Consider the following 24,308-nt stretch of genomic DNA (forward strand, 5'->3'; position numbering starts at 1 on the left):
GACGTTAACTGCCTTAACATTATTAACAAAAGAAAACAGTATAACATTCTTAAAGAAACATGTTTTGTAGTCTAAGAACTAAAGAGGACATTTTGCATTTTAGAATTATATAAATTAGTGACAAACAAATAATAATCTACATAATAATAATGTTAAAATAGATTAAATGTATAAATATACACGCACGCAGATTCAGAAAACAGGAATGAGTACATTATAAGGCCACAACAAAAATGGCGCCTTCCGCGTACCACACTTTATGTCATTGCCAATCACAGCGTAGCTGCCCTTCGACTAAAGGCCAATCAGAAAGCATCTGTCGCTTCTTGAAAACATGTCGCCCATGAAGCTGTGTGTTCCAGGTGGGTCACTGTAGTTACACTTTTTCTGCTCGTTGTGTTTTGTTTATCGATACATTATTTGCGTAGCTTGGTTATATGTTCTTTTCTTTGCTCTCTCCTGTCATTTTATAAACTTTAAAGCCGTCGGTAAACCTTTAAATGAGTCTGATCGCTCCCGAGTGTTCACGTGCAGCTCGGTGTGTATTGCGTTGCTGCAGGGCCGAATCATCCGCGCGCGGTTTTAAAATGATATAAGCGAAATTGTAAACATCAAAGCTTGTTCAACTGTACTTAACATATGTCAACACTGCTGTCGTCACGTAGTTGCTGTGGTCGTATTCATACACTGTATCCGAGTGTAGTTACCAGGGTGTTAATGGTGTTTGGCGAGCCCCGCCCACCGCCTGGGGCGCTCTCGCTGCTGTCAAGCATTTATGTGCCTGTACACGAACCTGGCATCTGATGAATGACTCCAGTTGTTTAAGCCCCGAAGCCACTTTACATTGAGCTCGTTTGCTTTACAAGATTCACTATTAAAGGAATGTTTTGAAATGGCAGCTCCCGTGACACAATAGCGTTACATTTAACCTTACATTAAGCGTCACGGTTACAGTGGACGTGCATGATATGCATGGGTGTGAAACCATATAGATTTTTGCTAGGGTTAAATGTCTATATTTGTGTTTGAGACCTGTTGTTAATGTTCACGGATAATGTTTGCGATTAAATCACGCTAGGCTGTGGTGTTAAATAATGTGCAATTCATCTTGCTGTTCTTTCACACAAAGAAAGTGAATGGGGCGACAAAAATAAAGCTTCAAAACTAGTTTTGTTCACTTTCACTATCATTGAAAACCATTTCTACAAGAATACCTGGAAATGTTGCTTTAAATTCCAATTTCAAGGTTCCCAAAGTTGATGTTGATGTTTTTGCAGGTGAAAGGCTCTGCAGCACGGAGGACTGTATTCCCGGTACCGGCACGTATCTGAGGCACGGATACATCTTCGCCTCACTCGCGGGTTACGTGTTGAGAAAGAACGAGGGAGAGGAGGTCAGTTAGGTCACTTGGTTTTATGTTGAACATAAATGTTTTGCTGTCACTATGCATTTTGAGAATCGAATATGGATGTTCAGTGGAGTAACCTTTTCTTTTTAGCTCCCGGTGATTTCAGTGGTTAGAGAGACAGAAGCACAGCTTTTGCCTGACGTCGGTGCCATTGTCACCTGCAAGGTGAGCGTTCTAAGCAAAGCATGAAATATCTGAATTACTGTATGAGATCAAGTTGAAGTCCTGTCATCATTTACTCGCATCGATGTTGTTCTAAACCCATATGAGGCAGAAGGTTAGGGACTGGCGGCCATTCACTTGAAAAATATGCAATGAAAGGCCATCAGTCACCAACAATCTGCCTGTGGGCTTCCACAAAAGAAAGAAATGTCACAAGGGTGTTAAAATGATGACAGGTTCTTCATATTTGAAGTGTTCCTTAGAAAGAGAAGTGTGTAATTTATGCAAATGTTTGTGAATGTCTATCGTACCTGCACAGGTGACAAGTATCAACCCAAGGTTTGCTAAAGTCCACATTTTATATGTGGGGTCGACACCGCTGAAAGATCGCTTTAGAGGCACGATCAGGTATGCAGATTTGTCGCACTCCGTTTAACATTACAACGCTTAATTCTGTCCGAGGGTCTCAAATATCTGCACCCTTGAGGTTAAAGTGTTGTTTACAAAGCAGTTTGTATTTTATATGTTCACTGTTTTAACATTTGTATTAATGTTAGAAGGAATTTATTCAATATGATCTTAACTAACTTTGGTTTTGATGTCTCCAGACGAGAAGATGTAAGAGCGACAGAGAAAGATAAAGTGAGTTCATGACACGTTATTTTAAAACTATCATAGAAATGACTTCCAAAGAATTGCTAAACATTTGTTTTTTTAGGTGGAGACACACAAAAGCTTCAGGCCGGGGGACATCGTCCTTGCTAAAGTTGTATCCTTGATACGAAATTTCTGAGAATCTCTGAAATGTATTTATTGTATAATGAAAACTAGATGCAGTTGCTCATCAGCACCAGACTGGTATCTCCCGAGGTTTTTTTTCTCCATTTATTTATCATTGCAGTTTGGGTTCCTCGCCACCGGGCCTTGTTGGCTTGCTCGCCTGGAGTCTGCTGATATTAGATAAGCTCAGGGCTCTGTAAATTCCACTAACATTGCCTTATTAGAATGGTGTTACTCTTTCCATAATACTATGCACTGGAATTTATTTTCAACTTCCTGTGTTTTTTCTGCGCTATATAAATAAAATTGAATTAAAATGAATGGGGGAAACAATATTTTGTAATACATATCTCCTGTTTATAAAGTAAACTTGTATCTAGAATGAACTTGTGACCCTTGACCGAAGTCCTCAGATCTCTTTAGGTGATGTGCAGTCGAACTACCTGCTGACTACAGCTGAGAATGAGCTTGGTGTTGTGGTGGCCCACAGTGAAGCTGGTGAGAAACTGCTTTGATTTTGCTTTTACTAGGCAAATGCCCACTTTACTCATGCTTTGTCCATCAAATCTTCCCGCAGGTGCTCAGATGGTCCCAATCAGCTGGTGTGAGATGCAGTGTCCGCGCACACACGCTAAAGAGTTTCGCAAGGTAGCACGGGTACAGCCGGAGTACTTGCAGGCATGAGACAAGCCCACCATGTCCTTTAACCACACCCACTGGAACACACAGCTTCAAAGACTCGCCGTCCCGATTTTACATGATAAGAATGTTGTCAGCAGCTCTGGCATTTATGACACGTAGGCATCTAACACGCATGCGGTGACGCAATATTACATGTTGAATTGTTTTGAACTTCTACAAACATTACGGGAAGGGAAACTCATTTAGTGTTGACTACATGCTTCTGAAGTTTCACTGTACTACTTATTACCTAGCATGTGTTCTGAAGGTTAAGAGCTTGTGGATATCTTATGTCTGGTTCATCTTTCACAGTTCATGTAAAATGATTTACTCACCCATATGTCATTCCAAACCTGTATGAGTTTTTTCTGCAGATCACAAAAGAAGATATTTTGAAGAATGTTGGTAATCAAACAATACAGAACCCCGTTTACGAAAGCATTTATCAAAATATCATCTTTTGTTTTCCACTGAAGTAATAGTCAACTAAATGACGAAAAAAACATTATGTAGTACCGTGTTTTATTTCTACATGACCCTTTGCATATATTTTGCATTACAGTAATGAAACATGGTTGGGGTACTGTGTGTTAATAAAGGGATAGTTCACCCAAAAGGGAAAATTCATCATGAATTGCTCAACCTTAAGTTGTTACAAACCAGCATGCATTTCTTTGTTGTGATGAGCACAAAGAAAGATATTTGGAAGAATGTTAGCAACTGAGAATCCTAAGTGGCTGACATTCTTCCAAATATCTTTTGTGTTCAACCATACCAAAATTGATTTATACAGGTTTGGAACACCTTGAGGTTGAGTAAATCATGACAGAATTTTCATTTTTGACTGAATTATCCCTTTTATTGTGAAAGAAAAAATGTCACACTGAAAAACGCTAGAACGTACTTAAAAGGCTTCCATTTTGGGTCAAATGCGATTCAACAGGATTATTTTCAAAGTAGAAAACTGGAATTGATAAGAATTGTACAGTAAAATTTATCAAGGTTGTTTTTGGCGACACTGTTTTCGAACTCTAAAAAGGCACATGAACCGAAAAAAAGTTGTTTTAAAATGTTCTTTTTTGCTGATTTCCCCTGGAAATATCTCTGTTTTATATTTTCTCTATTCTGTCATTTAGTCTCTAAATGAATCAAAAGGTCATGTGTTTACGAGAAATAAAGCATCTAACACAAGTTCAGCCTTAGTTTGCTTTAATGTAGCAGTTTCATTATAAACAAAAAAAGCATTGAAAAAATGGACACAGTTGACACACCTCAAAAATATTACCCGTGCTTAGTTTAACACAATATCACTATCGCCTCACCCACCTCTTGACATTTTCCCTGAGATCTTTAAAACAAAATTGAATTTCTTTATATTAATTGACTTCTGCTGACTCAATGATTCAGTGCTCTCCAGTGGGTCTTCTGTAGGTGATACAGGTGTTCATGATAAAAAAAGTAAACCTGCATTTCTAGAAACCCATTAAGGGATAGTCACAAGTTACATAAATAGTTCACCAAAAGAATAAAACCGTCAATTTGTACTCATTCCAATCTGTATGCTGTTATACTTACAGTACATGAAACATTCTGAGGGATCTTGGGTACATTGGCAACAGCTGTCAACATTAAAAACACACTATAAAAGTAGTACATTTTGTTCCTTTCTTCACAAAAACCTATTAAATGGCCTCATAAGCACTGGACTTGAGTTGACAAGTCTTATGGACTAAACCTATACTTTTAAGGAGTTCTTTTGTATATTCCGGAGGTTGCCCGATGTATAAACTGTACTTAAGTGCTTTATCAAAATTCTCCATTGTTTTAAAAAAAAGATTTTCAACAACTTGACAGACAAAATTGACATATTTTTAATTTCTGAGGGTTCACTTCAGTGTAATCTCAGTCATCGAATCGTATCGAGTTGCGTGCGTTCACGTCAATTGCAAACTTCTTATTGGACGGCGGTGTAAATCCCAATCCAATTCCTTTATTCCTAAAGTCCAAATGTCGGCTCTGCGCGCGCTCGAATTCTCCCAAAAGGCCTTGCTGTAAAGTTTGTTGACCTTCATTTCCTAGGGCCATGTTTGCCTGCCTGGAGCTTCCTGTGATTGGCTGGCTGCTTTTTTTGAACCCGCCCATCAGTCGCATAAACTTAGCCTGTTTGTCAGAGCTGTCAAACTGAGCTGTGCTCCACTGGCCAAGATTCTAAAACAGACAATGCACAACAGTCACATCATTTACACATGATTTTAAGGAAGATATTTAGATGCAATCTCAACTGACCGGTTTTGGCTGCGATTCTTTATCAATGTCCTCCTGCAGGGCGAGTCGGCGAGCCTGCGAAACAGAAGATTTCCATTACAAACCTCTGTTATGTGATCCTGGTGTGTGAGTGTAAAAGTGACATGATCTTCACAAACTGTGAGAAAAGGCTGTACCTGATCTATAGAAACCTCATCCTGATTTCCGGGCTTCGCTGACAGGAACACAACATCTTTCTGATAATGGACAGTGTGAACAGGATGAGATACAAAAGCTGCGTGTAACAGTGTTTTAACATCACATTAGAGCCATTAAATTTTTTTGTATGTTTTTACCTTTTCTGTGGATTTGTTCTCTTTTCGTTTACTCTTCTTGTTTTCCTGCAGCTCCTCCTCTATGAAATTCTCAACCTCCAGCTTGATGCTCTTTTTCATCTTATGTTTTAATAACCTCCTCTCTCCTGTGACATCACCTGTCTTTGCTTTCGTCCCATTTACAGGAGAAGGGGCTTCACGCTGACTCTCATCCGGGTTTTCTAATCTCTTTTTCTTCTTCTTGCTCTTTTTCTCAGTGCTTACATTTATCTCATTCATCTCTTCTTCTACTAGAGCCAATTTCTCTTTGTTGACTTTTACCTTCTTCTCCTTATTGTTTTCAGTCTTTAAGCTGGCGTTCTTTTCTTTTTTCTTCTTTTTCTTTGTTGGTTCTGCATCACTTTCTTCAGTTTTTAAATTTTTCTTCTGGACCTCTCCATCCCCTGATTGTGGGTTTTGTTCTTCTTCTTCAATGTTTTTCCTTTTTTTCTTTTTCTTGCTTATCTTTCCACTGTGGCCCACGTCAACCTCTTTGACCTCCACGTCCATTTTCTTCATCTCTCCGGCCTCTGTGACGCTCTCTTCCATCTGTTTATTTCTTTTCTTCTTTACTTTCTTTATCCTTGATTCCTCTAAACACTCTCCATCCATCTTTTCTCCAGCCTCGCTGTTGCTGACTTCCATCATGTTCTTTTGGAGGTGTTCCAACTCCTTTTTCATCTTTTTCTTCTTCTTTTTCTCTTTCTGATGAAGATCTCTTATCTCTAGGCCTCCTTCGCTGATATTTATTTCCAACAGTTCTGTTTTCACACCAGTCTGGACGGACGCATCATGACACAACGCAACATGTTCATTTGCTTCTACTTTTTTCTTTTTCTTCTTCTTCTTTTTCTCAGTAGTGTCATACTCATGCTGCTCTCCTTTACAGATGTTTACCTCTGACTGTTCTGTTTTAATAGTTGTCTGGACAGAAGCATGCTGATACTTTGTTATATCTTGGGTTCCTCCATTTTTAGCAGTTGTCCCCACTCCACCTTCCTTTATTTTTTTCTTCTTTTTCTTCTCTTTGATCGCCCCATCAACCCCCATCTCTGGATTTAAAGCTCCGCTTGTTTGATCACACTTGTCAAGTTTTGTCAGGAAAGATCTGTAATGTCATATCTTGGTTTTTGCATTATCTTTGATCATACTCTGTTCTTTTTTGCTGGAACTTCCTGGAAAGGCAGTAAAATAAAACCCTTACTTGTGACATAAATGACATGTCTTGTAAAGCGAAATGTAATTAAAATCATGCTTAATATACACATTTCTAATTGTTAGTGTTATTCATTGCATTACACTAAATGTATGTTCAGTGTAATGTTTATTTTAAATGCATGTTGATTTCGTTAACTTAAAGAGCATATACAAGCTTTAAATTTAGAATGAATTAAACCTGTGAGTCTTTGTGATCGTTAGCTACGTCAAAATAGAAAGCGATTTACTCAAAGGTTTGGGAGATAAGCATGAAACATTAATCGACAACGACAGTTGTTTACATAATTTTCATGTTTTCAACGGTTAAACGAACAAGTACGTGCAAAGTCAGTCAGATCGAGGGCATATTATGCATATTAAGTGTCAAGTAAATATATATTTCATTGCTTACGCCACACGTGTATCCTTCTTCACACTCGACTTACATCCGGAAAACGATGATTCTACTTCCCTAGCAACGCTACCGCGCGCTTGGCAACGGTAACGATACTGGCAGCGACCGCCAGAGTGCGCGCTATTCAAAGAGCAACAAGGGACGCCTTGAAAACACTGCAAATATATTTATTAGGATTTCTTTCAAATATAGACATCAAATAAAAGCATAAGTAGAATCTGTGCAAATCACGTCAACGTCACAATAGAAAGAGTAAATCAATCTTTTCTATCACACCTGTTCAAAGTGCTTCTATCTATGCCTTCTCACTGATTGAATTCATAAGGCGCTGCGCAGACCAATCGGGGTATGACGTTGCGTAGCAGCTCTCGCGGTATTTGGACGCAATACGCAAATCGGTCTGCGCAGTCGGACACATCTCGACCAGCATTTATCGACATACTTTGCTTTGTGTGCTCGAAGAAACGACATGAAAACCACGGTATTGCCTTACGATATCAAACACGTCATAGATGTGCTCACTGTTCTGAAATACAACAACAGATGTACAGTTTGCGTGAAGATTGACCATAAGCGTGCAAAGTTTGGAAAATGCGCATCTCTGCTGAAAAAATGTAAACCATTGCAGAAATACATTATGGGTTTTATGGTTATAATGGGAATTGTGATGGATGAAATGGATACTTCAATGGTCTTTGTGTAGCTCTAATGGTTTTTATTGGGATTATCCTACAGGAATGCGTCACTATATTATTTACTTTTTTAATGGCAAACAGATTGGTTTATGAACATAAACCAGATAAACTAAGATAATGCGTTTTTGTATTTTGTCAGCAGGGATGTGATTTAAACAAAAATGAAAAGTGAACAATTTGTACAAATAAATACATTAATTTAGCCATTTAAACGGCTTTGGATTGTATATTCAATGGCTAGAAATGACTGAAATGTTATCACAAGCAATTTTCAGAATTTTACTTCATTCTGTTTCACTCTTTCATTCATGTCTTCTCTTTTTCTCCAAATGGGCAGTTTTTCATCTCTGCATTTACCTTAAAAATGAATAACGTTTACATAGAGTCTAGTACTTTATTTTATTTTATCCAATGTTCTTAAGAGAGATCCACTTAAAAACATCTAGTGCAAAATTTGACTTCCCCCATATTCCAAATGTGTATACAATTTAAGTCAGCTTTAACTTCCCATTACAAAAAGTAACCATGGTTTTGCTATAATAACAAAAGTTGTGAAATCATAATTATTCAAATGGAGATCAACACAACCCCAAAAATACTTACATGTATGCTTCAAGAACACCAGGGTTAATTTTCACAAGGGTTAATGACAAAAGCATTTCCACATTATTAACATGGAACCGTAAAGGTGAAGTATAATTTCTGTGACACTTGTGGCATCAAACAAAATTGCAAGACAGTTTGCAGGTGAATTTATTCTCTCCCAAAAGTGATGGTTTGATTGACAAGTAAAGTCGGGTCAGTACCCGCCGATTTTGTTTAGGGTTTGACGTTATACATGTGCAAAATACGTCAGGGTGACCAGACTGGGCAATCTGCATGTCATCTGAGGCTGAGACTGATAGTCCCAACCCCAGACTCATGCTATTGGTTAAGCCTATGTTGCTAACACTGTCTCTCAAACTAACCGGTTGGTGGCACAGAAATGACACACTTCACCTTTTTTAAAGTGCCTGTTGACCAAGTCACTCAAAGTGCATCCTCGCAGGGAGGAAGAGGACATTATTGCCATGGTAACCACTTTCACCACAGATGCCTTCCGGTAAAGTTAGGAGGGGCAGTTGGGATCTGAAATGCACGATAAAAAGAGAAAAATACGTATTTTGATGTTTGTTCATGGGCTTGTTTGTGTGCTTGTTTTTTAGCGTATTAACACTCACCGTTCCTGCATTCATGAGCAAGGCCATCTCAGTGGGTTGATAAACATGACTTCGGAACGGCACAGCAGGTCGCATCAACCCGTTATGATAACCGCCAGCCTGCAGAACTACCAAACGATACGTGAAACAAACACACGCAAACACATGCAGAACAAAAACTGGTTTCAAAGTACCTGTGCTATGCTCCTCCACAGAGTACGCCTGACTCTCTGCATACGAAGCTCTGGGATTGGTCGTCCTCTCGTCTTCATGGTAACCCTGCACGGTTTGAGGCTGAGGGGTGTCGTAGTAGTTCTGCCCCACATCTGCATTCCTCTGATCGGCCGGACGCAAACACAGGTGAGCTTCTGGGATGGCATGGAATAACAGCAGCACCCAACCCTCTGTCACCAAGGCGACCGCCAGAGCTGGCTCGTCCCAGTCTTTTGGCACAGTTGCGATGACAGCGTTGCGGTACAGATAGAGCGTGAGCCAGGCGACCCAGACGAGAAGAGACGTGAGACACGACAGGAAAAGCCAGACGCCATTACACCTCCATTTCATTCTCTTCCTGTTGGACTCCTCCCTGTTGCCGCCTCCACACAGGACGATGCCCAACGACAACATGCTGGCCGCCAGCAACAGCACTGCAGCGTAGCAACACACCAGCACAAAGTCTAAAGGCAGGTAATCACAGGCCTCGTGTCCCTCGCGGACCACCGTCAGTAGCAGCCACTCCCCAGCGATGATCCCTTGGACCACCGTCAGTCCGAAAGCCAATCCGGCGAGAGAGCTCCCAGCAGGGCTCCGTCTCCCTGCGGCCAGCTTCTTCAGTCGTACTCCCTGCACCAGCAAACACGAGAAACACAGCGCAAACAACGTCCCCCAAAGGCCTCGACGCACCCCGCACAGTACCTCGCCACGCCCGACCAGGAAGACCAGGGATAGGCTGAAAAGACCCACTGTTCCGGCCAATAGGAGCAGGAGAGGACCAACGCCGCATCGCTTCTCGGGTTCAGTCACCCTTTTGAGCTTGGCTAAGAGAGTCACAATTAGAATCAAAGATGATACAGTACCACCAAACGCTACGGCTTCTAGAACCACGCCCCATACGGACTCCAGGTCACACAGAAGACGGTAGGGCGGGTCCACAAAGGCCCCACATCCTCGAGGAGGGGGGGGAGCCGTAACCTGAGGTGTGTCCTCGAGAGTGCAACAGCCAATCAGAGAGAGGATAAAGATGAGGGTGGGTCTCAGAGCCATGCCTGTGAGAGACAATGAGAGACAGAGTCAGTAAATCACTTTAAGTAGCTTATTCATTTTTCACTAGAGGTGTTTAGATAGTTCACCCAAAAAAAATCTGTCATCGTTTATTCACCCTCATGTCATTTAAAACATGTATATGACTCTTTCTTATGTGAAACACAAAATTAGTTATTTAGAAAAATTTCTCAACATTTATTTTAATATCTTTAAAATATCTTTATTCTTCTGCAGAAGAAAGGCATGACATGAGGGTGAGTGAATGTTTTGATATTTTTGGATGAACTATCCCTTTAAACCAAACCAATCAGCTCTTAAACGAATCCTTAATGTTTCTGTATTATTCTGTAAAATAGTAGAAATGAATAACATGAATGTGGTTTTATTACCACACTCACATCTTTTATTTGCTTTTTCCCAAATACAAGAATTTTCTACAGAATGCAAAACATTTTGTGAATTCATACAGCAACTGATGGCTTGGATTTTCTGGTTTTGTCGTCTGTTTGTAACGTTGTTTGTCCTCAAAATCCGCAGAAGACGTTGTTGCCAGCTTTAAATATTGTGTGCCTTGTGAAATAAAGACTTTACCGACTAACCAGTCTGTTCACTTGTAAAAGCTGCGTGTATACATAACGCCTCGACGCGCATCCTCTTGTACCTTTTAAAACCGACAGCAGTTGCTATGGCAACCAGAGGCGCGCGTGGGCTGCTCTAGATGGAGGCGATCTCGATTTGTATCGAAAGAACAATCGCTGATTGCCACACAGGCACACGGTGATCTTTTAACATATTTATAAAACTTTTGTGTCGAATTCATAATGACCTCCAACCACGACAGAACAAAAATAACAATCAATGCGCAAAAATCACAACAGTCCTTTTACGCGCACGCACAGTTTCTCTAAACAACACAAAACACCGTCAGCTATGACGAAAAGGCTTGTTACTCACCTTGTTGATGTAGATTGTATTTAAAGCATTCAAGCGCTGATCTGTGTTTTGTTTTATTCGTGCAGAATAGTTTTTGATCAAAACATATCCAAGGCGCGCGACTAACAATATATGTTATTTTTCGCGCAATACATGATTTTATCGTGTGGGAATTGGGCTATCTTCACATATCCTGACGAATGCACGGTGATTTACAGACATGGCATCCAAACGAGTCTTCTCCCGTGGGTCTTCGTGTTCAATAGTCCAAAAACAGTGACAGGAAACGCAAAGAAATAGTCATTGGTGTGCGCCAGACAGCGTCACAACACACACACACACACACACACACACACACACACGACATCTGTAGTGATCCTTTTCTTTTTTCCTCTTTTCTTTTCTCTCACATCCTCAGTCAGTTTCCTCGTGATGGAGTTAAATGTTCTCCTGTTCTCTCAGCAGAAAGCGCTCGTGGATGTGTCCTCCACTGTAATGGTTTGATTTGGATCAGGGTGCACTGGAGGTACAATTCACGTCCGATTCAATACAGACGTCACTGGACTGCTGCAGTCCATAGGCCTACTTAGATTTGAAATGCATCCATGTCCATATTAATCCACTGATTCATGACTTATAAATAAACAAAAGCAAACTCCGCTAACCCTTCTGAATCAGAGACTTCTGCGCGTCACATTGTCCAGATGACTCAGATACCTCTTTCTGTTTTAGTCAACTGCCAGGTGCGTGTCCTCTTTGAATGTCTTAAGATAGTCTTATGTAATGGAGACATTGGTGCTTCAGGTCATAAGTGTGTAAGTGTCTCTTTAAGTAGCCTTACAATAATCCTTCCCAATGGTAGCAGGAGCCATCAGAGCGACCTGTCCTCTCCTTACAGTTCATGATGTGTGGACACAGTTCTAACAATTCAACACAATTTACAAATGCCAATACAAGCGATAAGAGTAGATCGGTATCAATATCAGACCAATCACAGAGTAATAGACAGCAACGTCACTCGCACCCCTACCTCCACCTATTTGTTATTCTTAAATGTGAGGAATGTGTAGAGCTATTAATATGGACCACAAATATGTTTATAATAGCATTTGTTTAAGGATGCTGCACACTGGTGGTGGTTGAGGAGAGACACCTTTATATGATTGTAAAGCACATTGGGTGTACAGCAATACACAATAAAGTGCTGTATAAATGCCTCATTTATTCAAAGTTAAAATATAGCTGAAACAAAATATCTAAAATATCTTATTATATTTATTCCAATAGTTATGAGTTACAGACAGTTTTTCTTTGAAGATGCCAGGCATTCAACCATGAACACACATTACTAATGTCTACAAAACACTTTGCCCGAGGACACACACAAAGTGAGTGAGTGAGAGACAGAGAGAGAGAGGAAGCAGGTTAAGCTGCATTCATATCAGTTCCTGACCCTGTGTCAGCAGATGAGCAGATCCCATATTTGTTGACAGTATATTTTTACGACTAATGTTTAGTTTATTTCTCTTTGTTGCATGATACAGATCTTAAACATTTAAAGCTGCTAAACATACATTACATCTTGGGTAAAAGAGGCTGAGCTGGTAAAGCCTGTAGTAATTCTCCACGCGAGGGGTCATTAGAACACAGAGGACAGACCTGAGCTGACCAGCTGCCCTTATGCCAACAACATACAACAACAAAAAATCTTCATAACAGTTAATTAAACGAATAAGCCATGATGATAAATTATATCACAACATCAAGATGTTAGGTATAAAGAAAAGTAAATTGAGTTGCTTAACTAACATTCCTGCATTCATAAAGAGTTCATAGGAGAAAAAGGAAATTCAAGCATTCACATCCAACTGTATTGGGTGAAAGTCCTGGGCTGCGTTTCCCTAAACCTTCTTAACGGAACACAGGTATAATGAAAGGTATCTCATGACACACTTTTAAATTAGACACACATTAACTCACTTTTAGTATTTTTCCATGTCTTGACATGAATAAAAACATTTAACTGCAATATCAAAATACCACATTTTAGGGCTGATCAATTATGGCATACTTGTTTATATTATTCCTTTTGATATTGTAAGTGTGATTCATAATGTTGAATATGTTTTAATAAACGCATGCTTCGTGCTCTAAACACACAATTTGAGCATCAAGTGAGCAAGCACAATAAACGTGTGAACTATACAAGTGGAATTGTTAGTTGCGTGAAAAACTTTTTGAAAGCATGTCGTGACCCTCCGTATGACCCAAAGTTTGAGAAGCTTTAATATAAATGACCATATACTGCCAGTTAGTGTAACGTGTTGAGACATTTGGGCATGAGATTGCGGGTTCGCACATTGATTTCACAATGAAATAAAATCCATGGTTGGATTAAGTTTGTAATATGGTTTATTTTTTATCCCATGAGTCCTAATAAATGCAACTTCAACTATTTCTAAAGTGATTTTTATAAAGAACGTCGCTATCTCACACAAATCAGTCTGTATACATTGAATAATCGATTGTCGAGCGATCGATAGCCATTCATTCAGCACCACCGCCGTGGACAGCACCTCTTAACGTGGCACGTAAAGGTATAGTTCGGGAAACACAAAGGTATAGTTTAGATCTTCCTTTAGAGTCTTCCTAGCACGACAAGAGACAATGTTATCGGGAAACGCAGCCCTGTCCTTTCCTTTGTGTCTTTATACGACACAGTCAGGTCAAGTCAAGCTTTACAGACATTAATCCTCATACAGAGAGAAGAATGTGAGACAGTGAGAGGAAACCCCTCAGGCTCTGTCACAACACTGTTTCATCATTACTCTCTTCTTGCAGAAAATACATTAATCACAGCATAACGTCATTTAATTCATCTCAAACAAACTAATAATAAACCTCACCAGATTTAATACCTATTTGCAGTTAGAACATTTTAAAGAAATCGTCATTTTATATTATTTAATTTTATTTACCAGCCACTAGATGGAGACCTTATGTCTCTTTTTGGATGGCATTGGCTTTATCCCTTGACTCTTTCTATTTCCGTGTGAAAATGTACACAGAATGAAGTTATTTATTTGGTTACTCCATGGTGCCCTTTCTGCTTCCCAATTCATCCGTATTATCATCATCTTTCTAGTGCATTTATATTCGAGACACTGTTAAACGGTGAAATAAACTCTGATTAGAATAATCATTTGAGAAACATTACATTCTGACTATGCAATGCTACGTGTCACAACATACCGGTCATTGTCAATAAACGACAATCCTACACATAATGCAAAAAATTTAAGTTATTGAGTCAATGACCAAAAAAAGATAAAAATCAAAACGAACATTAAAGATAAACGTGACAGATAGCATCATGAAGTGACGGTGTAGACCTTATTATGAAAGTATGCTACATTGAAGTCCTAACCCTGTTATCCACACCCTCATCCTTCATCAAATCTAGATGAACTGGTTTATAGGCCTTTGGTTTTCTTTTCTTGACTACAGAGCAAAGGTATTCAGACATTATAATGTGGGTCAACTTATGTGAATGTTGGCTTGTCAAAATCACTTGCACCACCACTGTTTTAACATTTAAATAAAGAAAAGAATCAAATACGGCTACTGTTAGTCTTGATGTGTTTGTTTATAGGGAAAGACTTGAAGTGAGTGTTTTTTTACACCATAGAATAACTCTTATTGTTTCTGCCACATATTCAGACTTCATGTAAAAACAATTGAATAGAACAAAATTAGCACAAAAAAAGAATAAACATAGTGTGTTGTGCAAAACAGCAATTAGAAATATAATGCATGATCATTATCATGCCGATCGTCTTATTTTAAGATAATAGATCTAAAAGCCTGTGAAATGCCCTGGTGGCACATTTAAATATACAATTTAGGCATTCTAGTAATGCGGACTAAAGGTTAAAACAAGGGTCTGGTACACTTTGTGTTGAATAGTTCATTTAGTCAAGATCTTTTTCATAGTAAAAGCTACATTCGTTTGTGTACATAGACAAGGGTCTTGCACTGTGGACAGCGATGCTCTACGTCCTTGCAAGCATCCACGCAGAACGGAATCAAACAACAAGGCCAAATCCTGAAAGGCACAACAAAATCTGTCAGTGCGTACAGCAGAGCAAAAGCTATTGTTTTCCCATCGTGTCACTCTGACTTTAGCAGTATTTACAAGAAGAACTAGTTAGTGGATTTTGAGTTTCTGCAAAGGGTTTTGTGGCACGACAATTTATGGTTTATGGTGATAATAGTGATTTCTTACAAAAAAAAGCCAAGACCGGCACAGATGGCCCAGACGAGCAGGCCATTGATGTTTTTGGTCTCAGTGACAACCTGCTGTTGGCAGTGATGGCATCTCATCTGACCCGGTACATCCCTCAGAGGGGGTGGCGCAACGACCACATGAACGGCTACGTACGCAGGAAAAAATGAAAAATATGTACAATACAATCAAGAATTTTTGCATTATGGACACAAAACACAGTAATTTTGGGTCTTAGAATACACGGTGAAACTCTAAAAACGGCTCACATGTAACAGACGTAACTGCCAGCTGTGGGACTTGGGTGATATACACTTGAGACCTGATAGGCTCTGGTCCTGGTGGTGGACCAATCCTATAATCTGTAGAGTAAAAATCCACAGAGATATTTGAATGAAGGAGATCTCATTGAATGATATCACATTTGTTTGAGCATATGCAGCTATTCACATTCCTATTATAGATGAGAACTGGGCTGTTTTTGTTGCATTAGGTGTTACGATTTATGCAGGTGACAGCAGGCAATGGAACTAAAAAAAAAACATCAAAACACATGGGGGTTCCTATAGAGCCAACAATGTAAAAATACAATTTATGTTTACTAAAGCCATGCAAGAGCACTTATTCTCACTGACACATATTTAAATAATGCATGTTAATCTAATTCAGTGAAACTTTGAAAAAAGGTATAAACATGGTGTGCTGTGATAAAAAACCGAAAGTGCAATGTTGTGCAATCATAAATAATAAATACAACTTTTACCTTGATTTTAATGAATAAAAAGGACATTTGTTGATGTGAGTGTTTTTAAGAAAATTCTGTTTAACTGTCCATCTTGAAACCAGGCTTTGTGAGAATACCCCGCACTGGTTTATTTTACAATATAAAGCTGCTTACATTTTATGAGAGTAAAATAAAACAGTGAAACTGAAGCATCAATGCTCAGCTGTAGATGAACACTGGACTGTACCGTGTCCGTGTTGTTGGTGGAGCGGTTGTGGATTGTACTGTGGTGAGGTGTACTGAGGGACTGGAACAATAAAACAAAGTTAGGAAGTAGATGGCAAAACTGCTATAGTTTTCATAATTTGACTTGATATACTTTTTATCTTTTATATAGCTATTTGTATAGCTTTATCCTTGATTGCAACATGATGGCATAAATGTGGAACGTTATGGGACATCTTATGTCCAATGTGATCAACTATGAATTGTTTGTAGTATGTACTATGTACTAGTATAGTGAACCAGAATCCTATAATAGAAAGCGAATCTACCTTCACTGAATCTACCTTCACTGTACGGAGGTGGAGAAGCTGATTCTAAAAAAAAGAAAAACTAGATGTTGGAAATCTACAGAAACATTTCAGAATGAAAAACCAAGTAACACAGAACAATATAAAATAAAGCTGTGTAGCATAAATGCTCACATGTACCCTGTACATCTGTGGAAGTGAGTGTCTGAGTTATATTATACGCAGCCTTGAATGTTTTCATTCCGACTGATAGGAATGTGATTGATTGTGAATGTGGATTATCTACAGAAAGAATGAGTCACGCAGATCTGCATGAAAGCATTGAGACTCACATAGTACAAAGTGCACCTCCACCACTCTTAGATGAGAATGGGTGAGTTTTATTGGATGTAGATGAGTCTCTAGTTTGTTGGGGGTTCGGGGGGTAATTATCTGTGTCCACAGGAACATCAGATTTGTGCAAAAACGATTATTAGAAAAAAACATCCGTCAAGTGTTAGTCACTGGAACTGTAATATAAGCATATCTGTAAACATAAGCAGTTGATCGACACTGGGCAGGTATTAAACACTTTTAGTTTGATCTTTTATTTCTCTTGTGCTAACCTGTTTGAGGTGGGTAAGTGAGCTGCGGGACAGGGCAGACAGCATCGGTCTGGACCACTGTCGGTGCGTGGAGTTTATCTTTCATTGGTGAATAACCTGTGAATGTGAAAGCGTGAATTAGTAAACAGTCCATTTATGATCCATTGACTGCATGGATTGGATAGTAACCACCCTCTCGAGAAGCTCTTTTAAAGTCATTTAAAGAAATGCGATAAAAGAAATAAAGTGTCCCTGACACTTTAAACATATTCTTATCATCACATCACATTATTTAACTACCCACTTGTTTCAGAAACAATCCTTTTGTGAAACGTCAATCAAAAATTGGTTCTGTTTGTGTTTGTTAATATTTTGCCAGATTCATTTTCTGTAAATCTCAGTGTCATTCTCGCTGTCATGTTGGCATGATATTTTTTACAGGGGAAGCCTGACCAGCCAGTCTGCCAACATTGCCAACTGACAGTGATGGATGAACCGGCAGAATGTGTGTTTGGAAAAAATGATAGTGTAAATATGTGTGACAAGTGTGGCAGAAACTTCTTTACCCACAGACCTACACAAGTCAAGATGATAAAAACAAACAAGGAACCAAAACAGCAAACGTGAAACCTCAAAACATAACAAGAGTTACTTGTTTTGTTGAAGTTTTTCTAAATTTACTATTTATATGTACATGTTTGGGTACAATGGTCAGTTTGATCATTCCTCCCAAATCTCAAATAAAATAGCGTTTTTATTTATTAATTTTATTTGTAAAATATGAAAAATGAAAACTAATTTTTAAGTGTCACATCATAACTTCCCATCTTCCTCATGAATTGACACATGAAAATAAAAATGAAGTAACTATTTTAAGTTCTGTGAAGAGGCCTCCCTTCTCCATTTGTTGGGTATTATTGTTTCTTGTTTGCACATTTTTATTCAAATAAATCACAAAGTTTGTCATCTCCCCAAAAACCCTCCTTTCTATGTCACACCCATAACGCATGTTTATTTCAATTTTTTTAAATTGAAAACTTGTGCATAGATTGATATTATTCTGATGTTTAAACTCTATCAACAAGCGTTTAGTTAAATATAAACAAATTGTTCAGTTCATTGGTAACAAATACATTCCCCGAGAGTTTATTTGTCACATCCATAACGCGAAATGTCACATCCATAACGCTGGAATTGTTCACATCCTCAAACTGGAGGGGTCTCTTCAAGAGCCGTGGTACATAGAACTTACATAGAACCATATAGACGTAGGGTTATTATTATTCAAATCCAAATGATTTCTAACACATTCTGTGTAATCTTACCAAATTAACATGACTAGCTTTGGCACCATATCTACAACATATTTAAAACGATCAAATTTTTTTAACTTGTAACACCAAATAACATTAGAATATGGCACATACCTGTGGGTTTCGGGTGATGTTCCTTTATAGAAACGTACTGTGAGAGTATAGACAGAAAACAGACTAAATTCACAAGTATGGCACAGACAGAGAGGGTGGAGCAATTTATGATATTTCTTTATTCCAATCAAATTCATGACAAACAGGGTCACCGTAAATTTAGTTTATGTGACTTCAATTGTAATTATAATACTTTAGTTTATCAGTATGATTTACTGTACAATATAATTTGTTCCCATGCGACATGTACAAGAAAAATTGGATGAGAGGAGGTACAGCTGGGAAGAATGCACTGACACATCTATTAAACAATGACATGAACAAATCTAAACGGGAAATCAATTGTAAGCTAGAGTGCCCTCTAGTGTTCAAAACGAGATTCTTATTAAACATTTTTGATTCATTGATGTTAAATATCTCCGAGCTGATCTTAGGCTGGATATTATGGCCTGGAGCCTACAAATCATCTAGAGTTACAGATAGTGTCATAATTCAAAGTAATAATACAACCTGCCCCGGGCATCGGTCCATACTGGACTGTCTGAGTCACAGGAACTAAACCCTGGACTGGTTGTGGTTCATATGGTGAAGGAGCAACAACCACTGACGCTAAAACAAACAAAACGATCAAAACTGAATATGTGGACAACATAAAAAAACTTGTTACTTCAAACCCCCACACCATTTTCAACATTGACATTTTTAAAAACGTAATGCAGCAAGCATGCACTCTTGACAATAAAGGTGCTTAACTTTTTTGTCTAAATGGTTCAATTAAGAACCTTTCATCTGAAGAATCTTTCTGTTGCACAAATAGATTTTTTAGATTATGAAAAGGAATGAAAGAGATGGTTCTTTTAAGAACCTTTGACTGAATGGTTCTCTGTGGAACCAAAAATGGTCCGTTTCTTTGGCATTGCTGTGAAGAAGCTTTTAAGCATCTTTATTTTTAAGAGTGTGTTTTTGAAGTGTTAAACACACTGGTGAAGTTCCAGAATGTCGCGGACATAGAATGTTGACTACTTACTTGACTATTTACTTTCACCAGCCATAGAGGAAGGCGCATTTCACTGTTTCTGGTTGAGCGGAAGATTGAAAGATAAAAGCTGAATGTTAAACATCTAAATCAGGGATTCTCAACCTTTTTTTACTCCAAGCACCAACCCCCAATTTGTTTTCAACAATACTCAAGGATGGAACCAAACAGATCTCATCACCCATTTACTGCCATAGAAGGGAAAATAATACTACGGGGGATGAGATCTGTTTGGTTGCTGACATTGGCGGTTTTCTTAATTTTTTGTTCTGTTTTCTGTTCTCTGCTGTGCACAAATGCGGTGCACTGCTAACGTACAACAGACAGGCGCATATATAGATATCATATACAGTACTGTACATAGTCTATGTTTAGTTTGTATTATTAATATTTCTTAAATTGTATGAATTGAACTGCTCCGAGACTTGAAGGTGAGATCCAATTGCAGCTTTATTAGAGGGTAATCCAAATGCGTAATCCAAATAACGGGCAGGGGTCATACACAGAGAGGGAACAAGGCAAGAAATCCAAAACCCAATCAGGCGGAGCAGGCTGTGCAGGCGGCCAGGGCGGAGCAGGCTGTACAGCTTGTTTAACGGTGTAAATAATTCAGAATGTGTGAAATAGCGTGTTACCCCATCTTTAGTCACATGTGCCCGCAGCTATTACGTATGACTTATAACAATGTCTGTGTGTATTTTGTTTGTTTTGTATCTTAGTAACAAACAAACAATCATGATACATGGTAAGTGCTAAAAGCGTGAGTTAATGTATTGTAGGTATTAGGTATTTCTCACAGCATTCCATTCTGTAAAACTGCACAAGATTTTAATAATGTTGTAATATAATGTTTGCAAACAATTTCTGTTCCCATTACATTGTCTATACATTTTTAAAACGTTTATGCATTTGGCAGAGGCTTTTATCCAAAGCGATTTACATTGCATTAAACTAAGTATTAAAAAAAACTATGTGCAATCCCTGGAATCTAACCGATGACCTTGGCGTTGCTAGCAACATCCTCCATTGACAACTTCCTCAAGCTAAGGACTGGAAATATGATCAGAAACATGCACACACACATCTATTGAAAAAAAAGATATGACCAATTGTGAGCAGAACATCAGTTGAAATCTATTGTGCACTCTTGTGTTCAAATAAAAATGCATACTAATGTTTACATCAGTTAGGAACAGGTACTGGTGTTAAAGATCCGTGTGGGACTATGTACTGACAGCAAGCACAACACGGTCAGATATTGTTCATTTTTTGGAGTTAAATGCCTTGAGATATTGTGTCACAACAAAACTGGGAATTGTTCAGCGACAGAATAACCGTGATTATTAGTTGTGTTTAAAATAATCGTGACAATATGGTCGCCATTTTTGTGCATTACTAACTGTGATATGTGTTTTGTGCTGAACACTCCAATGTGTAGTGCTCACAAACCATCTGGTGGCGAATCTGATGGATCAATGTAGACTCAAAGCAGAAGATGAAACCTTCATTGGTGAGATGAAGAATGTTGCATCTTTTGGTACCTGTGTTACTTTGACCTATAATGCAAGTTAATTAATAATCATGATCTAAATATAGAAATGTGAAACTCCATGTCTATGCTGAATACACTGATCTATTCGTTATAAATTGTATTTGTTGGAAAAAGAAGACCTTTGAGATGTTTTTGGAATAATACAATTTATTCAAACATACAGATCCATAAAACACATATTGTGCAAAAAGAAAAGAAAGTCAAATATTTAGTATTCTTAAATATTAAAGTATTTTAAAGTATTTTAAGACATCACACTTTCAGGAAAGAAATTGAGTGGTTGAAAACCAATATTTTGTCTTTGGTGCAGTCTATGCTCATTCATCTTAAGTTGCTGGTGATGTGTTTCAGAACAGGTTACATGCGTTTGTGCAAGTGAAGGACACATTTGCAGTTTGGACAGCGATGCTCTACATCTTTGCAGGCGTCAACACAGAAGGGAATCAAACAACAGGGCCAAACTCTGCAAGACACAACGGAAACTATCTCAGTTTCTCAGTGTGTGCATTGTGAAGTATGTTTTATAAACGTAGCCTCAAAGAAGTGTTTGTTAGTATTTAGTCCCACTACTGAACCTCAGAATGTTAGTATCTCATTTATGTGATTAAAGTGAATGTGGTTTCTTACAGCAAAATAGCGAGACCTCCACAGATGGCCCAGGTGAGCAGGCCGTTGACATGTCTCGTCTCTGTGATGACTTGTTGCTGACAGTGAGGGCATTTCATCTGCCCTGGTACATCGCTCAGGATTGGCAGCACAGCCACTATCTGTGTGACTACGCACACAAACAACAAATGTTTATGTATGTTTGTTACCAACACCCAGCTTTGTGTGTATCCTGAATAGCAAAGTCCTACTGGTTGGGCAGCATCACCATCTATGTTTAAGTAAACAAATACATAAATGCTCACCTACAGCAGGTGCAGAGTGGTCTTCAGGGGCTACAGAATTCATCATCCCCTGATTGAGCTGAGCGGGGTAAACTGAACCCATCACACCTGTGAAAAAAGGTCACAACCAATGAAAGAAAAACATTATGTTCCAAGAACATTTTTCAAACGTTTTTTGTACATTTTAAATGATAACCAACAATGTTAGAAGGACGTTTTTTTTAATAACTTTGAGAGATCCTTTATAGAACGTTGTGAGAATGTTTCCTGTTCATTGCGTGCCTGGCTAATCCACTTTAAAATAAAGTTTGGCTCACTGTGTATCACATGAATGTTTAGTGACATCTAATATGTGAATATTTTTTGATCCTCAAAGTTTTGTCGTAGCTATGACTTTCCATGTCTGTTCAAATAATGTTATTGCCCAATTTACGCCGTTGACTGTCAGGATATGCACTTTACTTACATAAGTGCATACAATTTTATATATTTGTATATAAATTGTAACAATATATTGTATATATTGTAACTAAATTGTAGAATGTCTTAAATGACTGTTTTTATGTTTTATGTTTACCGTTGTAGAATGCCTGAGCCTCACATTAAGCATTGGCAATGAACTGTTGCTTAGAAATGACAAACAAACTTAAAACCTAAACTTGCCAAGCAAAACCTCACCTGGTTGAGGTTGGTATGCAACTGGTTGAACTGGATAGGAATCCTGAGACCCGGAATATGGAGGGGGATGCATTCCTTTCTCCATTATCAAAGGTCTGTAAAAGCAACAGAATTGAATTGAATTGAATCACTGACTTGCAAAGAAAATCAGGTCTGCCCAACTTTTACATTTGTCTCTATGATGGAATGATGGATTAGGAGGACAATTTGAAATATGTGCACGTCAATATGAACATTTCATGAATCCATTTATCTTTCCAGTCCACCTGCTCACACAAACACTATTTGTCTCCCTGTGACATCTTAACAAATTAAAGGCAATTAAAGAGGTTTGGTACAACGCTCAATAAAGAAACAAAGAAAACACAACTTAATGGGATTCTTATCGATGCCAAGAATTTTTGCATCGTCTTTATTATTCATAATTATTCCAATTGGCCAGTTGCGACATTTGCATGGTCATTATTCCCAGATAACAACCGCTCCAAACTAATAACACACCGTAACCCAGATGCAGCAAATCATTTTGACAGGTTTTTTTGATGAACTAAATATAAATATGTCTTTTAATAACATGCATGATATTTTATATGTGAGGGATCATGTACAAGCAGCTTAATATCTGCAATAACAACCATCTGCCTGTACATTGCCTGACATATTGAATAGTCCCATGGTGTGAAAACAGTACCAAAACTGTATATGGTCTAGACTGTGACAGATATTGTGTATAATATTAATGCTTATTTAAGTCAAATTTGGTTGAATTACAGCAAGTCAGACCAGGGAACTGCTCAAATACACTTCAGTCTACTTAACAGTAGTGTCCAAACTCAGAAGTGTTTTATATTATAATCAAAGACAAATGAAGAATTTTGATCTTAACATACCTTCCTGCAGCAGGTGAAAGAAAGCCTTGTATGAAGTATATGTTGACACTTTCATGTGGTGTTGGTAATGGAAAGGGAGGGTTAGTGCTGTATATGTGGGGTGGAGCTTGAAGTATAATCTTCATCCACTTCCCAGCTAACAACAGTTTGTTATAAGAACGTTCCTAGAGGTTTTATAAATGTCCAGTTTTTTATGTTTCAAGAACGTTCCCAGCTAATAAAAAGTCACCATCACGGTGATCAGTGTTTCCTTGAGATGGTGTCTTTTCCCTTGACTAATCATGTGCAAGAATTCTTGGCTTGTCTTAACTGAATGCATGTGGTCACTGTTGTTATGGTGATTCAATGAGAGTTTTTC

The 24,308-nt window shown here is 38.4% G+C and overlaps 5 protein-coding genes across 5 annotated transcripts; 1 reads left to right on the forward strand and 4 right to left on the reverse strand.

Moving 5' to 3' along the window:
• The first annotated feature begins 282 nt into the window (after positions 1-282).
• On the forward strand, positions 283-4,227 carry exosc1 (exosome component 1). The gene is made up of 8 exons (XM_079462646.1): positions 283-362; positions 1,278-1,393; positions 1,499-1,573; positions 1,890-1,978; positions 2,179-2,212; positions 2,289-2,339; positions 2,764-2,848; positions 2,928-4,227. The coding sequence occupies exons 1-8, from the start codon at positions 335-337 to the stop codon at positions 3,032-3,034; spliced, it is 585 nt and encodes a 194-aa protein (XP_079318772.1). The 5' UTR covers positions 283-334; the 3' UTR covers positions 3,035-4,227.
• On the reverse strand, positions 4,217-7,338 carry knop1 (lysine-rich nucleolar protein 1). Its single transcript, XM_079462620.1, has 5 exons — positions 7,259-7,338; positions 5,632-6,824; positions 5,473-5,532; positions 5,318-5,371; positions 4,217-5,239 (listed from the first exon to the last, which is right to left on the reverse strand). Exons 2-5 carry the CDS (start codon positions 6,697-6,699, stop codon positions 4,934-4,936), a joined length of 1,488 nt encoding a protein of 495 aa, XP_079318746.1. The 5' UTR covers positions 6,700-6,824; positions 7,259-7,338; the 3' UTR covers positions 4,217-4,933.
• On the reverse strand, positions 7,259-12,153 carry gprc5bb (G protein-coupled receptor, class C, group 5, member Bb). Its single transcript, XM_079462630.1, has 4 exons — positions 11,373-12,153; positions 9,350-10,420; positions 9,177-9,283; positions 7,259-9,084 (listed from the first exon to the last, which is right to left on the reverse strand). The coding sequence occupies exons 2-4, from the start codon at positions 10,416-10,418 to the stop codon at positions 9,040-9,042; spliced, it is 1,221 nt and encodes a 406-aa protein (XP_079318756.1). The 5' UTR covers positions 10,419-10,420; positions 11,373-12,153; the 3' UTR covers positions 7,259-9,039.
• Positions 12,154-12,617: 464 nt separating this feature from the next.
• Positions 12,618-19,128, reverse strand: LOC306897690 (lipopolysaccharide-induced tumor necrosis factor-alpha factor homolog). Its single transcript, XM_079462653.1, has 7 exons — positions 18,905-19,128; positions 17,499-17,594; positions 16,915-16,959; positions 16,608-16,667; positions 15,906-15,998; positions 15,637-15,784; positions 12,618-15,456 (listed from the first exon to the last, which is right to left on the reverse strand). The coding sequence occupies exons 2-7, from the start codon at positions 17,581-17,583 to the stop codon at positions 15,351-15,353; spliced, it is 537 nt and encodes a 178-aa protein (XP_079318779.1). The 5' UTR covers positions 17,584-17,594; positions 18,905-19,128; the 3' UTR covers positions 12,618-15,350.
• Positions 19,129-21,626: 2,498 nt separating this feature from the next.
• Positions 21,627-24,235, reverse strand: LOC306897688 (lipopolysaccharide-induced tumor necrosis factor-alpha factor homolog). Its single transcript, XM_079462651.1, has 5 exons — positions 23,951-24,235; positions 23,061-23,155; positions 22,404-22,490; positions 22,120-22,267; positions 21,627-21,955 (listed from the first exon to the last, which is right to left on the reverse strand). Exons 1-5 carry the CDS (start codon positions 24,073-24,075, stop codon positions 21,850-21,852), a joined length of 561 nt encoding a protein of 186 aa, XP_079318777.1. The 5' UTR covers positions 24,076-24,235; the 3' UTR covers positions 21,627-21,849.
• Positions 24,236-24,308: the final 73 nt, after the last annotated feature.

The sequence above is a fragment of the Barbatula barbatula genome (genome assembly GCF_947034865.1).
Source record: "Barbatula barbatula genome assembly, chromosome: 8".
In the NCBI taxonomy this organism is placed as follows: Eukaryota; Metazoa; Chordata; class Actinopteri; order Cypriniformes; family Nemacheilidae; genus Barbatula; species Barbatula barbatula.

What these genes read in the sequence shown, in the direction of transcription:
- LOC306897690 (XM_079462653.1), bottom strand. Translation starts at nt 17,583, where the DNA reads ATGAAAGATAAACTCCACGCACCGACAGTGGTCCAGACCGATGCTGTC. An exon ending in TGAAGGTAGATTCAGTGAAG is followed by an intron (nt 16,668 to 16,914) that starts GTAGATTCGCTT and finishes TTATTGTTCCAG; the next exon opens with TCCCTCAGTACACCTCACCA. An exon ending in GCCGGTCTTGGCTTTTTTTT is followed by an intron (nt 15,457 to 15,636) that starts GTAAGAAATCAC and finishes TGTGCCTTTCAG; the next exon opens with GATTTGGCCTTGTTGTTTGA.
- gprc5bb (XM_079462630.1), bottom strand. Translation starts at nt 10,418, where the DNA reads ATGGCTCTGAGACCCACCCTCATCTTTATCCTCTCTCTGATTGGCTGT. An exon ending in TGTGGAGGAGCATAGCACAG is followed by an intron (nt 9,284 to 9,349) that starts GTACTTTGAAAC and finishes ATCGTTTGGTAG; the next exon opens with TTCTGCAGGCTGGCGGTTAT. An exon ending in TGCTCATGAATGCAGGAACG is followed by an intron (nt 9,085 to 9,176) that starts GTGAGTGTTAAT and finishes CGTGCATTTCAG; the next exon opens with ATCCCAACTGCCCCTCCTAA.
- LOC306897688 (XM_079462651.1), bottom strand. Translation starts at nt 24,075, where the DNA reads ATGAAGATTATACTTCAAGCTCCACCCCACATATACAGCACTAACCCT. An exon ending in CTTTCACCTGCTGCAGGAAG is followed by an intron (nt 23,156 to 23,950) that starts GTATGTTAAGAT and finishes TTGCTTTTACAG; the next exon opens with ACCTTTGATAATGGAGAAAG. An exon ending in GGAGGTCTCGCTATTTTGCT is followed by an intron (nt 21,956 to 22,119) that starts GTAAGAAACCAC and finishes TGTGTCTTGCAG; the next exon opens with AGTTTGGCCCTGTTGTTTGA.
- exosc1 (XM_079462646.1), top strand. Translation starts at nt 335, where the DNA reads ATGTCGCCCATGAAGCTGTGTGTTCCAG. An exon ending in GAAAGAACGAGGGAGAGGAG is followed by an intron (nt 1,394 to 1,498) that starts GTCAGTTAGGTC and finishes TTTTCTTTTTAG; the next exon opens with CTCCCGGTGATTTCAGTGGT. An exon ending in CGCTTTAGAGGCACGATCAG is followed by an intron (nt 1,979 to 2,178) that starts GTATGCAGATTT and finishes TGATGTCTCCAG; the next exon opens with ACGAGAAGATGTAAGAGCGA.
- knop1 (XM_079462620.1), bottom strand. Translation starts at nt 6,699, where the DNA reads ATGGGGGTTGATGGGGCGATCAAAGAGAAGAAAAAGAAGAAAAAAATA. An exon ending in ATGAGGTTTCTATAGATCAG is followed by an intron (nt 5,372 to 5,472) that starts GTACAGCCTTTT and finishes TCTGTTTCGCAG; the next exon opens with GCTCGCCGACTCGCCCTGCA. An exon ending in AAGAATCGCAGCCAAAACCG is followed by an intron (nt 5,240 to 5,317) that starts GTCAGTTGAGAT and finishes TGTCTGTTTTAG; the next exon opens with AATCTTGGCCAGTGGAGCAC.